We start from the raw sequence: 17,814 nt of genomic DNA on the forward strand, positions 1-17,814 counted from the left end.
TGGCTCCTGATGTATGAGAAACACCAGAGAGTGTGTGGAGGAGACTGGTCAGATCTCTTGTCTGGTAACACACAGTGACATGATGTGAGGAGGAGAACAGGAGTCTAATAGGGGCTGATGTCTCCTGATGTATAAGAAACACTAGAGAGTGTGTGGAGGAGACTGGTCAGATCTCTTGTCTGGTAACACACAGGGACATTATGTGAGGAGGAGAACAGGAGTCTAATAGGGGCTTTTGTCTCCTGATGTATAAGAAACACCAGAGAGTGTGTGGAGGAGACTGGTCAGATCTCTTGTCTGGTAACACAGTGACATGATGTGAGGAGGAGAACAGGAGTCTAATAGGGGCTGATGTCTCCTGATGTATGAGAAACACCAGAGAGTGTGTGGAGGAGACTAGTCAGATCTCTTGTCTGGTAACACACAGTGACATGATGTGAGGAGGAGAATATGAGTCTAATAGGGTCTGATGGCTCCTGATGTATGGGAAACACCAGAGAGTGTGTGGAGGAGACTGGTCAGATCTCTTGTCTGGTAACACACAGTGACATGATGTGAGGAGGAGAATAGGAGTCTAATAGGGGCTGATGGCTCCTGATGTATGAGAAACACCAGAGTGTGTGTGGAGGAGACTGGTCAGATCTCTTGTCTGGTAACACACAGTGACATGATGTGAGGAGGAGAACAGGGGTCTAATAGAGGCTGATGTCTCCTAATTCCACCACTGGGCAAATACTTTTTCCTCATTAGTTAGTAGCGACAGATGAGAGTGTAAAATAATAAACTGTTGTAGTGTCTGGACAAGGAGAATATGTGTTTATTTTCTGTATTTAGTGTTTATTACTTACCTGTGCTGATATCTGTAGGGATTTCCTCCTCCTTAATCTTCACACACATTACTTCATCCTCCTCAACTTTCACATCTCTCTGAACGCCACCCTAAGTATTTTAAATTATGTAATACAGTTAATAAATAGCATTGTGTGAATTAATTATCAGTGAACATATGATAGGAAAAAAATAAGAAAATATAATACATTATTAGAATACTTAAATTCAATCTACCTGAAGATCCTTTGGGGGGAGAGTATGACCTTCCTGTTTACACTGAAAGTCATCCATCAAATGTATATATTAGAACACTGGGCTGGAATAACAAGGAAAATCAGCCATTGAAATGGGGCACAAATCCAATTTGGAAGTGTCACAAGTTCGGAGAAGATGTAAGGAGGACAGGTCTTAAAAGAAGATAACATTCACTGGGGATGATGTATAATATAACTGAGCTGTCCACTTTTGGACAACCCCACCTTTACGTCTTGCCATGCTTTATTTAGGAAATAGTGGTGACTGGCATTACCTGACTCCAGTTTATGTGAAAACAGCCACTTCAGAGCTAGTGGACTTAATCTATCAAATTTTTCTGCTCTGACATATTGAACATATTAATCCACCAATGCACCATGAGCTGCAGCATCACATGAAAAGCACAGACGGGATCCCAGGTAATGGCAGGACCCCCTGTATTTGGTAAATGAGAGAGGGGGGTCAAAAAGAGGGGTGATTTCTAATAACAGAGAATGGAACCTATTTGTGATAGAAAAAAAGTGAGGGTGGCAGCATCTTTTCACAGCTTCTGCTTTCCACACTTATCTTCCAGTTGCAATAACCTGGACTCAATTTGCTACTTCTTGTTAGGAAATAAACAAGTGTGAAAAGCAGAAGAAGAGTAATATCTCACTGTGAAGAGGAGTCAGATTGGCATGTAGGTAATAATTATTATATGAGTGTAATAGGAACCAGGAGAATAAAATAATAAGAACTCGATTTGATGTAAATTTTAGAAATTATGTCTACACTTACAGAGAGAAGATTCTTCTCGTTCTCCTTGTTTCCGGAAAGAGTCTTTTTTCCAGTTACTTACTTCCGAGATGTGCGTTCCACGTCTTTGGAGGATGTGCGTTCCACGTCTTTGGAGGATGTGCGTTCTAACAAACTTCCGGGATGTGCGTTCCAACAAACTTCCGAGCCGTGCGTTCCACCAGTGTTCCTGGTTCTGTGTTCCATCGGACATTCAGATTCTGTGTTCGACAGTTCATTCCAGGCTACAGTGATTCTGCCAGCGCTCTTTAAGCATATATTGGCTACAGTCGATTGGGGTTCCATGGGAAGCAGACGGTTCCCAGTTTGCACTAATATCTTATTTCAATTAAAGTTATAAAAGTGCATACATGATTATATGACACCGGTCAGCTGAAGTGACACTTGATTAGATATATCAGACAGCAGTGTGCCCATATAATTATATACCAGCCAGCAGTGTAACCCTATCATTGTATAAACTAGCCAGCAGAGTAACCCATTGGATTGTATACCAGACAGTTAAGATTAAAATATGATTATACTCCAACCTGGCAGAGTGTCCCAGTACCCATTAAATTAGGGTCTATCCCAATATCTTCTGGTGAAAAGGGTGCCCAGTGACTATGGAAGAGTACTCTTCATGGTGGATATGAATTTAAACCTAGGCAAGTAATCTGTATAAACATAACATTTTATTGTGAAAAACACCAAACTTCACCACATTACATGTTCAAAATAAAAACATAATACGCAGACTTTTTTGAGCACTGGAAGTCTCCTTCAGCTATTAGTAGCTGGTTCCTTTGATCTAAAACTGGGTGCTGTGAATATACTGGGGGTAAGAGCAGAGCTGGATTAAGGCTTCGGGGGGCCCGGGGCACTTAAGACAGGGGGGCCCCTAAAATCTAAAATTGAGGGCATAGGGACACATCCTGCATTACATCACCTACAGCCCACAGTCAGGGCCGGATTAAGGGAATGGAGGCCCCTGGGCTAAGGGGCCCTCCATTCCCCGCGAGGCCCCCAATGTGAGCCGTCCGCCGCCCCCCACCCCCCGCGAGGACCCCCCCAAGCACTTACCTGTCAGTGCAGTCCTCCGTCCCGGCGCGCTGTAAGCTCCTTACTGAGGAGATCTCGCGAGAGTTCATGAACTCTCGCGAGATCTCCTCAGTAAGGAGCTTACAGCGCGCCGGGACGGAGGACTGCACTGACAGTACTCAGCAGCATCGATCGGGCCGGGGGCGCCCCCGCCCCCGACCGATCAATAATGCTGCTGAGGAGTTTGAAGGGCCCCCTGGATGCCCGAGGCCCCTGGGCTATAGCCCAGTTAGACCTCGGGTTAATCCGGCCCTGCCCACAGTATGACACTTACAGCTCTCCCAGAGGGCTCGCTTAGGTTGTCTGCATAAGAAAAATCATTGCTTCCACAAACTAAAATACTGTACATTAAAACAATCACCAAAACACCACATTAAAATGGGTATTGACACCACACATTAAAACTAGCAATGATATCACACATTAAAAATACCATTGATAACGTACACTAAAACTAGCAATGATACCGCACGCTAAAACTAGCAATGATACCGCACTTTTAAAATAAAATTTATAATGCACATTAAAACTAGCAATGATACCGCACTTTAAAAATAAAATTTATAATGCACATTAAAACTAGCAATGATACCGCAAATTAAAATACCATTGATAATGCATCATTGGGCATGGCCAGGCCACCCTCCTACAGACAAAAAAAACCTGCATTGTTGTGTACACCATTGAACGGTCACCAAAAATTGGGATTGTCCCACTAGAATCACAACATTTCACAGACGTTGCTGCTCTCTCCTACCTGTTCTTCTCACTTTCACCACCTGTGCTGCAGGTTTCTTTAGTGGCTTATCTAGATCCTGGAATGTTAGGGGCCCTATTTGGAAAAAAAAATGGGTACATTTAGAAAATGACAGCCACCCCGGCGTTAAATCAGTACCACCCATGATTAATAATTAGGCCTTCCTCCAGCCCCAACATTAAAATAATAGCATTCACATTTAATAAATAAACCTATTTCCCTCCCTACAAACAGCCCCAGCAATAAATTAATAGTATTTACATTTCAGAAATATACCTATTTCCCGCAACCGTCACTGCCATTAAATAATTCATAGGCACATTTAATAAAGGGACCTCATTCTCCCCAAACTCACCACCACATTCAGTAGCGCCCAAGCCACCCCATCTTAAATTAATTAATTGTCCCCACTATTGTGCCTCTCCCCCCCCCCTTTTCCTCATGCTGTGTCTCTCACCCTTTTTTCTTATACTGTGCCTTTCTCTCCCCTTTTTTCTCATGCTGTGCCTCTCACCCTTTTTCCTTACTGTGCCTCCCTTCTCCCCCTTTTTTCTTACTGTGCCTCTCTTCTCCCCCTTTTTTCCTTACTGTGCCTCTTCTCCCCCTTTTTTCCTTACTGTGCATCTTCTCCCCCTTTTTCCTTACTGTGCCTCTCTTCTCCCCCTTTTTCCTTACTGTGCCTCTCTTCTCCCCCTTTTTCCTACATGGTGTGCTTTTCTTCTCCCTCTTTTTCCTCCATAGTGTGCCTCTCTTCTCCCCCTTTTTCCTTACTGTGCCTCTCTTCTCCCCCTTTTTCCTCCATTGTGTGCCTTTCTTCTCCCCCTTTTTCCTCCATAGTGTGCCTTTCTTCTACCCCTTTTTCCTCCATAGTGTGCCTCTCTTCTCCCCCTTTTTCCTTACTGTGCCTCTCTTCTCCCCCTTTTTCCTCAGTAGTGTGCCTTTCTTCTACCCCTTTTTCCTCCATAGTGTGCCTCTCTTCTACCCCTTTTTCCTCCATAGTGTGCCTCTCTTCTACCCCTTTTTCCTTACTGTGCCTCTCTTCTCCCCCTTTTATCCTCAGTAGTGTGCCTCTCTTCTACCCCTTTTTCCTCCATATTGTGCCTTTCTGCGTTATTCCCTTTTCTTTTTTTTACTTACCTTTCTTTTAGCTTCTTTCTTCTCTTCTGTCTTCTTGGTCCTCTCCGCGCTGCTCCTCACAGAATGGTAGGCTTGACTTGATGACGTCACGCCTGTCATTCAGTGTTAACAGTGCAGAGAGGAGGGAGGAGGAGGGACGCCGGCGCAGCGATCAGGTGAGTATATCTTTTTTTTTTTTTTCTTTTTTTTGCTTCCCTGCTCCCCCCACCAACGAAGGGAGCCCTGAACCTGGCCGCCCGCAACCCCCCCCCCTCCCCACCCGCCGCCGACGCCGCCATTAAAAAAAATAAAAAAAGAGGAAGAAAAAAAAAATCATCAGAGGTTATGCGTGCGACGGCGGGGGGCCCTCGGAGAGAGGGGGGCCCGGGGCACATGCCCCCTGTGCCCCCCCCTTAATCCGGCTATGGGTAAGAGTAGCTCTTTTTCTTTCCAGCTGACTGATTTTCCCAAGAGCAGCGTTATGTGTCAGCCTGACTTCCCCGATACCATCTTAGTAGGGACCCAATCCAATGTCACCCAGCTTTTGACAGCCCAGCAGGAGCTGTAACCCCTATTCAGAACTGTTGGTGGGGTGATGCTGTTCTTTTATGCCCTGCTTAGTTCTCAAGATGGTGTGGCTTCAGCAAGACAGGTCTTACATAACTCTCCTGCCTCAGATGGGATGGTACCTGTTCACCCGCATCAGCCATGTTCCCGTTACCTGCAACTCCTTGCAATCCCTGTGCTATATCTACACCATCTGGTTTGTACCTTACTGCATTTTCTGGAAACGTATCTGCAATAAATATTGTGTATGTCACCAAATTCTGGGCTCCTTAGCTGTGATTTTTTTTTGCATTAAATCGTGACTCCGGCACTCTGCTCTCACCTGCACAAGTACAACAATTTCAGATTTTGAATCTGGACAGCATCATTAATACAGTTATTAATTAACCACATGAGCATTTAAGAACCATTATTATTATCATTGTTATTATTTATTTATAAGGCGCCACAGATTCCGTTGGTCCTTGGCCCAGCTTAATCCTTATTTAACAATGCCCAGTACATTTCTTTCATCACACAGATGGATCCTCATGTAGATGCACCAGTCAACATAGGACCCACAAATTATATACCAGTTAAAGTTGCCAATATGTTTACATGCTATCAAACAGTACCAATAAGATTATATACCAGTCAGAGATGCCATTTGATTTAGTGCCAAATCTCCCATTATAAATGCACAAAATATTTAACTTATTAAGTACACCAACTTCCACAGTTCAGACCACAGCAGTCATATATTATGAATGAATACGTGGTGTTACAACATACTTAAATGTTGCAGTGTACCAAATAATTACAAATTATGACAGTTAATTGGAATTAATCACATGATCATCATCGTTTATATAAATGGTACCACAGATTCCGCAGCACTGTCCAGCAACGGTGCATCAATACAAAACAAATACATACATATACTAATACATAAATACAATTAGCAAAAATCAAATACAGCCATACACGTAGTTAACACAATAAACAGCACAATACAGCATAACACAAACAGCGTACAATGCAACAGGGACATACAGACAGGACTGACAGCCAAGAGACAAAGGGTAGAGAGGACCCTGCCTGTGAGAGCTTACATTAGTCACAGTAAAGTAATACATGTCATAATTGTCGGGCAGCACGGTGGCTCAGTGGTTAGCACTTCTGCCTCATGGCACTGGGGTCATGAGCTCAATTCCCGACCATGGCCTTATCTGTTTTTTTCATGTAGCACACAAATATCAACTTTAAATTTCAGTGTACAAATAAGCTATCAAGTATTTGTATGCTACATGAAAAAACAGTCAGTATTTAACTTATGTGCAAAACAGAATACTAATTTGCACCCCTTGCATTGTAACATGGTTTTGTCCAGGATACTGAAATAAGAAGTTTCTTAAGTTAATGAATCAGGCCCCTAGTGAGGTTAAGATGGTGGTTGAGGAATATTATAAGCTTACCTGAAGAGATGGGTTTTCAGAGATAGCTTGTAGACCAGAAGAAAGTCTTATTGTGTGAGGGATGGAATTCCATAGAGTGGGTGCAGCTCAAAAAAAGTCCTGTAACCGAGAATGGGAGGATGTGATAAGAGTGGATGAGAGATGCTGATCTTGTGCAGAACGGAGGTGTCGAGTTGGGAGATATTTTGAGACAAGTGATGAGATGTATGTTGGTGCAGTTTTGTTGATGGCTTTGTAGGTTAGCAGAAGTATTTTATTTTGGATTAGGTAAAAAAAAACACTCAACCAATGTAGAGACTGAGAGTGGGGAAGACCAGTAAGGAGGGAATTGCAATAGTCAATGCGGGTGAATGCATGAATTAGAGTTATAGCAGTGTCTTGTGTGAGATATATGCGTATTCTGGAAATGTGTTTTAGATGTATACAGCATGATTTAAATATAGAGTCAATGTGAGGAACAAAAGATAGTTCCTAGTCAAGGATTACACCTAGGCAGCAAACTTGCGGGGTGGGATTTATGGTCATGTTGTCAACAGAAATAGACATGTCAGGTAGGTAACTCTGTTGGAGGGTGGGAATATTATTAACTCTGTTTTTGAAAGATTGAGCTTGAGTTGTAGAGAGCCTGACTGAAGAAGATACAATAGGTTGTTTGCGGAAAGGAAGCGTGTGAGGCGAGTGTAGGCAAGTCTTTCTAGAAGCGTGTAGGGGCATGGGAGCTGAGAAATGGGGCGGTAATTTGAGAGTTTGGGTCAGAATTTAGTTTTTCAGAATAGGAGTAATCACTGCATGCTTGTATAATGACGGGAAGATACCAGTAGAGAGAGAGAGATTACAGATTGTAGCACTGATAGTAGCTGGAGGTTTTGGGGTGGGAGGATTGACAAGAGATGTAAATGTGTTAAACAAGCGTTTGTGGTTAGAAGCCTGAGCATAGATGAGAGATTGGTAGTATGTTTGTTTTGCAGTGTCCAGAGCATTTCGATAGGAGTGGTAAATAGTATATGTGAAGAAATCATTAGAGGAACGAGATTTACGCCAGTGACGTTCTGCTTTACAGGAAACTGAAGATTTTGCGTTAGTGTGCCACAGCTGACATCGAAGTTGACGTGTAATATGAATATTCGCTGGAGCTTTTTGATCAAGGGCCGTTTCTAGGGTTTGGTGAAAATTAGGTACTGCCAAATCAGGGGAGGAGAATGCAGAAATTATATCTCACAGATTGTCTTAAACTGCACCAGTATAGCTACTGTTTGTATTAGTACTGTTCTGAACAACTGTGTGCAATAAATATTTTACTCACACTTATGCTGCCTATATTGCACACACACCAGTTATTACTGCCTTAGCAAACCCTGCATTTCCATACCCCTTAGTGCAGCGGTTTACTCTATCTTGTTAGTAGTAGATTATTTGTAAAATTAACAATTTTAAACTTTACTGGTCTTATCATTTCATAACGATTTTTGTAGGTTGTATTTGATTGTTACTGGTCTTCTGTTACCCACAAACAATATGCAAGTAATTCGATTTAAAAAAAACAAACAAAAAAGTCTGGATGTTCAGACCTGTACATCTAGGGCTAGCTTTACTCTTAGTAGCCTGTCACTTTACTGCACTTTGTCCTGTCACTCTGAGCTTTAGTCTCAATGGCCTGTCACTATATCTGGTGAGTTTTGACTTTAATAAAATTGCTGTTTTAAATATGGCTGTCAATAGTGCCAAAAAACTATGATTTGACAAATCCCTGCTTAAATACAATTACCCCCGGAAGTAGATAACCATAAGGAATGACAAAAAATAATATTAACCAGAGGGGAAAAACTATTTGAAATCTGTAATATGAGCTACATTTATTGCTATCTCTACATCTCTCTTTGATTACCGCTTCTCACACACGCATTCAAGACTTCTCCTGTGCTGCCCCCCTCCATTGGAACGATCTTCCTCGCTCCATCAGAACATCCCCAATCTGTGCAGTTTCAAACAGGCATTAAAACCCCACCTGTTCTTAAAAGTCTTGCAGTCATCTGCTTAACTACCCACCTTGTTGGCTACCTCTCATCTTCCCCCTTCCGTGTGACTCCCCATATCACCCTTGTCTCTTCAGTATGTCTGCCTCTCCCTTTAGAGTGTAAACTCTTTTGAGCAGGGTCCTCTCTCTTACTGTTACCACTAGTTTTAACTTTGCTCTCCAGCTACCCAACCCACCTGCTGCTTGGGCCTTCTGCCCTTTGACTCCTCGCTTTTTTCTGCACCTTTCAGTGGCTATTAACCTTTCAGCCACGACCACCTTTTGGACACAGGTTTGCAGCTTGTGCTGAATATCCCTCACCCTTTCTCTTTAGCTGCGCTTTGGGCTTCCTGAGTTATAGTGTTTATTGTACCGTGCTGTTTTACCTTGTATTGTCCTATTGTTTGTTCCTGGATGGTGCTACACACACTTTGTTGCGCCCTATAAATCAAAATTAATATTAATAATAATACCAACCAATTACTGTAAACACAATTTCTCACACTCAGCAAATTACTTTATCCTCCCACTTGTTAATTCTCTTACACATGGGGTTCTACAGTTAGAGAACAAATATAAAAAAAAAAAAAGCAAGAAAACAAAACAAAACACCTGGTTAAATGATGGACACCATCCATATTGAGATAAGGACTTCCACAATGGAGTAGCTCTTGTGTTACTTTAGCGAATAACACCACAACATGGTCAATGTCATATATAGAAATACTAGACAACCACTGGAAGTCCCCTTTGGCTCCCACTTGCCAAGCAGCACTTAACAGGCTCTGGTGCACGTATAAAATAGATGATAGATACATGAGCAGTATCATCAATAGCTCATCCAATTCTTGCTGTAAAAATATGGAAACCTTTGGCCACTCTCTTTAGTGTGAGACCACCCTTTGCAGGAGTTTTGCCATATCCACATACATTGTTAGCTGTTTTCTATAGAGTCCTCTTGGATGACATTCTCCCCATATACCAGTGCTAGTTCCTCAATATGTCCCCTCTCCGCTACTGGTCCAGACCCTGTAACCCCTCCCCCACACACACCGATAACTACTCTAATATAAAAATTTGGTCGACAAGATGTGCTGTATATCTCAAATGTATTTTTGCTGTTTCACTGACTGATTAGTTTGATAACTGTTTTGCACTTTGTTGACCACACAATAAATAATATTGCTAAAAATAAATATATATTGAACTGCCCTTGCTGCCTTTAATTATGACCAACATGACTAAAAAGACAAGTTATTATTTGGGCACATTTGTAAGGAGCTTCGGGAACCAAGACAGCTCAACATGGTAACACTTTGTGAGCAACAGTATCTAAGGTCATGTTCGTTTGGAGCTCCAAAGGAAAAACATCAGCCAAGGGGAACAGTGGTTGGAAGTGCATATTCCAGACCGGTGGTATCCATGCATTAATTGTAAATGCAAGGCAAAATAGGCGGACAACCATTCAACAACAAATGTCAACCTTCAACCTGTGGTGCAAACAGTCAGTTTAATCAAAAAGTCTGACAAGAACTCCACAGAGCAGGATATCATAGTTGAATTGAAGTGCATAAACCACTCATAACACCTGGCGATACATGTTTGCAGGTTCAGTGGTAAGCACAGGCAATGAATCACCAAGCAGTGGAAGATAATATGCTCGCACGAATTATGAATAGTTCTGGTGATTTCGTAATGTTGTGGGGCACATTTTCCTGGGTTGTCAATCACTATTTAACGTTGAGAGTGGTGTTTTTCCAGGTGACAACACCCCCATCCACAGAGCATGCGAGTCGCCCAATGGTTTGAGGAGCATAATATGGATGTTATCTGTATGTCAGTCAACAGATCTGAATCCAACTGAGCATGTACAGGATATTCTGTAAGGATGCCTGAGACAGTGTTTTCCACAACCATGATCCAGGTGTCAGAAGAATGACTTTCTTAAAGAAGATTGTGGCTACATCCTGTCTGCATAATTCCAGAAGAATGTCTGCATCCCTTCTGCACAATTCCACACATTTGTAGGCTCAATGCTATGGTGCATACAGACCGCATCTGGTGACCCAACACCCTACTAATTGACTTTATATTGGCAGATCCATTCCTATTGTCCACTACCAGTATGTGCTTTGGTCACAGATCCTGTCATGGGCATTGCTGGTCGGATTCTTCATTTCTATTAAAGTCGTCTCCTTTCTACACCATTCTCTACCACGGTCAACTCATGTTATAAGGGCTTCTCCCTAGCCTCTGGAACACTATACCGCTACTATGACATTTGAAACCACGCCTCTTCTAATTCAGTTGAATCCTTACCTCTTAAATGAGTAGCTACAGTCTCTACAATCTACAAAGTAGACTACAATCTCTGCTTATGCTTGTGGCACTTCTAACCGGGACTAACTTAAACCAAGAACACTTGTGTACCAAACTTCAGGCCTTATTCCATTTCTCATCTATTATTACCTATTGAGACTGCAAACTCTTTGAACGGTCCAAAATTTATTTAATTATTTTTTTTTAGCTTTTGCACTTCTTACTTCAATTTTGTATTGCGTAACGTGTGGCATAATATAAAGTAACAACACAAAATAAGAACACAAAGAGCAAAAAAAGGATTGTCCACACCAACATTCCATTTTGTTGAATTAATTTATTTAGCAAAACCTGTAAGTTTGCTTTATCCCAGCCAGGACATAACAGTCTAAATCAATGTCCACATCTTTATAAACACAACAGAGTGCGCAATGTTGAGTGGTTTGATTCAAACAATAGTAGCAATGAGATACCCACAGTCACAGTAAAGGATACCCTTTTGAGACACCATGGTAAACAGAATTTTTATACTTGGCGGTCCTTCGATGATGTAAGGATAGATTCCACAATTTAGAGATACTGTTCATGAGAGACAGCCTTTACTTGTCATCCCTGTAGGGACTGCACACTATGGCGGGTGACTTGAAGGACTATTCTCAGGATGCTGTTTCCTGACTTCTTGTCAACAAGCTACAGTGGTAAGTTCAGGCTTACACCTATTGGAACTGCATCATATCAGTTGCTGTGCTGACTGCACTCAAAATGTCAACAAATACTGTGGGGGTGTCTTAATACTGATGCTCCCATGGTACATGTCACTTCTGAATACATGTTCTTCCCTTTCTCATAAAATAATGGGGAAATGGAATGAAACAAGGGATGGAATTACTATATTTACATCTTCAACTAACATGACACAGAGAGACCAGGGCAACAGGAGCCAAGCCCAGAGATAACCACTCCCAAGTGTTTGGTACCGAAGCCAATGGAAGCCTCCTTTATATAGCTTAGTTTTAAAGCATTTCCAACAGACATGAAAATAGTTTGTGTCCTGTGTGAATCTCATGAATCTCATGCAAGACAAAAGGAGTGTGACATTAGTAAACCTTTTTCCAACTTCATAACATATCCGCCTTCTCTCCTATGTGGATTCGCTGATGTCCAGCAAGATGTATTTTCTCCCTAAAACATTTCCCACAATCAGAACATGAAAATGGTTTCTCTCCTGTATGAATTTTTTGATGTCTAACAAGACAATAATTTGTTGTAAAACATTTTCCACAATCTGAGCAAGAAAACTCGCCTGTGTGAATTTTTTGATGTTGCATTAGATTTGCATTTGTTGTAAAACATTTCCCACATTCAGCACAAGCAAAGTCTCTCTCACCTGTGTGGATTTTACGGTGTAAAGCAAACTGCGATTTCAATCTAAAACATCTTCCACATTCAGGACATGAAAAAGGTTTATCACCTGTGTGGATTCTGTGGTGCAGAAGAAACTGTGATTTCACTCTAAAACATTTTCCACATTCAGAACATGAAAAAGGTTTATCTCCTGTGTGGACTTTCTGATGTTGAACAAAATGTAATTTCACCCTAAAACATTCTCCACAGTCAGAACAGGAAAATGTTTTCTCTGCTGTGTGAATTTTCTGATGTTGAACAAGATGAACATTAGTGATAAAACATTTCCCACAATCAGAACAAGAAAATGGTTTTTCTCCCGTGTGAATTCTCTGATGTCCAACAAGATGTAACTTCCTCCTAAAACATTTCCCACATTCAGAACATGAAAATGGTTTCTCTCCTGTGTGAATTCTCTTATGGGCAACAAGATTTGTTTTAGTAGTAAAACATTTTCCACATTCAGAACATGAATATGGTTTTAAGCCTGTGTGAATTCTCTGATGTGCAACAAGATGAGAATTTGTAGTAAAACATTTCCCACACTGAGAACATGAAAATGGCTTCACTCCTGTGTGAATTCTCTGATGTCTAACAAGACACCCATTGCTAGTAAAACATTTTCCACATTCAGAACATGAAAATTCCCCTGTATGAATTTTCTGATGTGTCACAAGTTTTGCATTACTAGTGAAACATTTCCCACATGCAGCACATGAAAATTCTCTCTCTCCTGTGTGGATTCTGCGGTGCATTACAAACTGTGATTTGAGTCTAAAACATTTCCCACATTCTGGACATGAAAAGGGTTTCTCACCAGTGTGAATTCTCTGATGTCCAACTAAGTGCAATTTCTTACCAAAACATTTCCCACATTCAGAACATGAAAATGGTTTCTCCCCTTTATGGACTCTTTGATGTGCAATAAATTGTGCACTGCCAGTTAAACATTTCCCACATTCAGAACAAATATACTCTTTATATCCGGTGTACATTTGTTGATATGCCCTAGGATTAGATGATGAATCTGCATTACGAATCCTTCGTTGGGGAGCTTGATGACCATTTACTTCGAATTCTGGAGAGCAAAAAGAAACAAAGCTGGTGAAATAAACTGAGAAAAAATACAATTGTGCAAATTTTAAAAGGGAACTTATTCCCTAAAAATAAATACCTTATATAACTTTACCTCCGACAAACAATGGGTCATGTTGAAGATATTTTCACAACAGAGAAATGATTGTTACTGAGACGTTAAGAGGGTCCAGCGAAATACACTTTTGATGAACCTCCAATGTGACTACTTTATGTTAAATACATAATAATGTTTCCAACATCAGAGACCCTGGCATGTTCTTAAGAGAAGGCTAATTAAACATTTACATCTAGCTACGACATATATAATGGTTGGTAGATGGCCTATACAAGTGATAGTGTTACACTACAGGGGTTGCATGGGTGGCCCTCTAACCTTCAAAAGGGTTGCCCTTAATCTCAGTAATAAGTTAAAACAATACATTTAATCAAAGAATGAGACACCCATCTGTAATACCAGATAAGATATAAGAACATCACAACATTGGCATTACCTAATAGGAAGTGTGGTATACTCCAACTTTAATAAATATACTGCATTCAGAAAAATAGTTTCATTTTTAAATGGGGGACAATATGTGTAAATTAATATGTTGTATGCCTGTTCCGTCTACTAACTAGCTTTAACTAATCTGCTGAAGTTATCTGTTCTGCTGTGAACAATCTGACTGGCAACAGGCCATTTCCTTGCCAATTTCAAAACTAGTGACATAAGCAGGAGATGCTGACTAAAGACTTCAATGGTCAGAGGGGCATAGCACCATCAACGAAAAGGGGTTTAATCACCAGCGGAGAGGAGATCAACTTTTTCTGATATTATAGTAAGAAATAAATCTGAAATCCTCAGTGAGAGGTAAGCAACTTGTGAGACAGAGAATAACAAGTACCTTGTAACAAATATGTAATAAAGAAAAGACAGGGCTTGTTTGACTACGGTGTAACAGGTGTAAGCCGCTGTTGTTGCCTTAGAATGCCACCAAGCCCCTAACCATCCTAATTCAGATACAAACCCCAAAGTGTAAGCCAAATGAAATTCTTGATTTGTGGGTCATCTAAGTGCAGTATATTAGTCACTGAATTCCTCTTTACCATTATTAATCACTATGTGTTATTTTAAATCAGTTGGTGTGCAACAGTTGGCAAGCTAGTCACCTCAAGCAGTCCCTTTTCACATAGAGGTAAATGTGCTTCATTGTCCCAAAGTCTTGTACAAGTAGCTGTAGTTGATAACCAGTACGGTACAAACTGATAACTGACTACGTTTTGCCAACTTCATTGTCCAACAGGCCAGAGTCAATTACCTGGTGCTAAATCAGTAAATGGAAGTGTAGACGAGGTAACTAGCAATTGTCAAGGTCAGGCAGCAAGCAATCAGTGGTCAGAAAATCAACGGTCAGTTCAATGAAAATTGAGCAGCCAGACTTAACAAAACCTAGACCTTGTGTCTAAGCATTGGCCAGTCCAAAGTTATATAAGCGGCTAATTATGGTTCATGTCATGCCAGAAAGCTGGGATGTGCACGTTGGCATGTGGGTGCATCAGGATAAGTGCAGCTCGCTACAGGATGCGTTAAAGGCAGACAAGCGGGCGCGCACCTTTGGATAACCGACGAAAGCGTTATAATATAACCCTAAATTTGGTTTCTGAACTTGTCGCTGTTCATGATTACTTATTCCTGCTTTGTCTTTTTAACCTGTAGCTTGTCTGAACAATCATTTTTGCATTATCTGGCACCCTGCTTGGCTGGTTCTCAATTGGGTTACATCCTGATGTATCCTATATTTTTGTGCAGTGCTATTAACGTGTCCTGTATCTAGGACCCACTCATATTATGTAACTAGCATTCGGCCAACCAAAGAGTGATTTCCAGGTGTTTTTAGTATAGAATAATTTCTTTCAGGAGCTAGACTTACTCTAACAATTAGGTGAAATGTCACAAAGTGACTGTTGTTGTACTTGATTGAAGAACAGTTTGATTACCGGGGGTGATATAAAAAATAGATTTAGAAATTGCAGTGCATTCATTCCACCTTTTCCTGCATTAGGCATACAGGTACATCCACGCAAATGTAGCTTGCAAGAGGGTGCTCTGACCCAGTTTATGAAAATGGCATCATTTTTATGCACGTGTCCCAAATATATAGCTTAGAAAATAAACGGTAACATGTGGTGTAGTTCAAGCTGGTCTAGATTTCATTTGGATCAGAATATTTTTTACGTGATCAAGGACTATGTACTAAGACAGCATGAAAGCCCACACTGATGGGAAAGATAGAGAAGCTGTAATTGGATGTTGCCCTTCTGTGAAAGCCAGAGTATCTCAGCTGGAAGACTATACATGCCAGTGTCTACAACCATTCAGAGAAAGACATTGACTGGCTGCAAAAGTGTAAAATATTGAAACCCGCCCCTAGCGTAATAAACTGTGCCAAGCCTCCTTCTCATGGAGCACAGAAGTGTCTTTTACAGACTCGCCTCCCTAATTCTAAAGAGGGGGGACATGGTTTTCTGGCTAGCTTGACAAAAAGAATATATCCAATTTGATAATAAGGTTGTGTGCATCATTCCTGACTTCTCAGCCAAAGTACAGAAACAAAGGGGCCATGTCTACTGATGTCAAGGGACTACTTAAAAATCAGGGTTTTCTATATTCTATGACAAACCTTGTATATCTAAATAAAGGACGACGATAAGATATTTCTTTCTTTTGCCAAGAAAATGACTGAAAAGCTGAGGGTCCAGTCACAGGTGACCATAAGACTTTGAATCAGTTGAATGGTGCCGATAATACACTGCAACTGATATGTACAGACTTTTAGATTGCTTTGTAAATGTTATTGAGTCCTACGCTTCTATACATGTTGAGATTTTTACAAGCCTAATTGCAGACATGGACGCATATCAGCTATAATCTTAGTCTTCAGTGAATAATAAGATGTGATAATTAGTAACTATTTAGTAGTTCTATGATGTTTACTATACAAAGGTCCATACTATCCATGTGTAGTGCAGGTGAAAGCTGAAAATCACTACTTACTTTCTATTTAGATTAGAAGGCTAGTTGCGTGTGGTTATAAATTTGGGTTTAAGTCAAACCTATGTTTATAGTTTGGCAGGGAGGGAGAGGGGTATTTTTGTAAAATTGGGGTGGCATAGTATATAATTATATGTGTTTAGTACTTGTGAATGGTTGTTGTCTATTCATCACTACTCTGTAGAATACATTACACTAGAAGTGCCACTGTGACAACTGTATATTTATGTGACAATGGCTAACAATGTAAAATGTATTATTAGGGATGTACGGGGCAGGAATTCCTCACAAAAAGACTCACTGGTATTCTTCTGTATAAAACACTACCAGCCATTCATACTTTGCTTGTAAGAGACACAATATGGGAAAAGCGGGGTGCCGGGCTATTTGAAAATAAAGGTTAAGACCACTCAGTATCCCCTCTCATCAGTAATGTTCACCATTTTATGTACAGGGTTTCACTGTCCTTCGAATGTTGTCAGGTGGGTTCTTTAGGCACTAATAGCTTCCCTAAAATACCTTCTAAAGGCGGGGAACCAGACAGGAAATAAAAGTAGGACATTGCCTTTCCGACAAGAGTCTTCTAGTACAGTACTGATTAGGGGTTATGGAACCCATTGGACTGGTAATAGAATTGAAATCTCTGCGGATTTTTCCACTTTGTGCACTTACAAAAAGTAGGATGACATTGGACTTGGTCTCTTAGTGGAGTTTTACAATGACACAGCTTCCTCACACTAAATATCTGCATGGAGGTCTACTCTTAAAAACAACATGGGCTCAATTGACTCACCATTCTGCCAACTCTAGTGGCATATCAATAATAGACTGGAGGTTTAGCCATCAGGACATACATTGCATAGAATCTGAAGAAAAGTGTAGATGAAAATTTATGGCAGTCTATAGTAATACTATACCATAGTCATTCTTAAGGTGTATAATCCACCACCTTCCTCAATGTATGTACTCTCTGGATTTTCACCAGTAACATGATATGCCATGGAGATTGTAATGTTAATGGGCGCCAGTCTAAATAAGTTCCATATTCCTAGGGGTGGCATCTTAATCTCTAGACCTACCTTGCTTCCTGAGC

At 40.8% G+C, this 17,814-nt stretch overlaps 1 protein-coding gene across 1 annotated transcript in view; it reads right to left on the bottom strand.

The window, feature by feature from the left end:
• The window catches only part of LOC142160610 (uncharacterized), a 48,420-nt gene that overhangs the window by 10,813 nt on the left and 19,793 nt on the right, over positions 1-17,814 (bottom strand). The window contains exons 7-9 of the mRNA XM_075215474.1: positions 12,310-13,670; positions 1,864-1,905; positions 849-939 (exon numbers count right to left, since the gene is read on the bottom strand). Of these exons, the coding sequence (XP_075071575.1) occupies positions 849-939; positions 1,864-1,905; positions 12,310-13,670 (1,494 nt within the window). The remainder of the gene's footprint in view (positions 1-848; positions 940-1,863; positions 1,906-12,309; positions 13,671-17,814) is intronic.

The sequence above is a fragment of the Mixophyes fleayi genome, chromosome 6 (assembly GCF_038048845.1).
Source record: "Mixophyes fleayi isolate aMixFle1 chromosome 6, aMixFle1.hap1, whole genome shotgun sequence".
NCBI lineage: Eukaryota > Metazoa > Chordata > Amphibia > Anura > Limnodynastidae > Mixophyes > Mixophyes fleayi.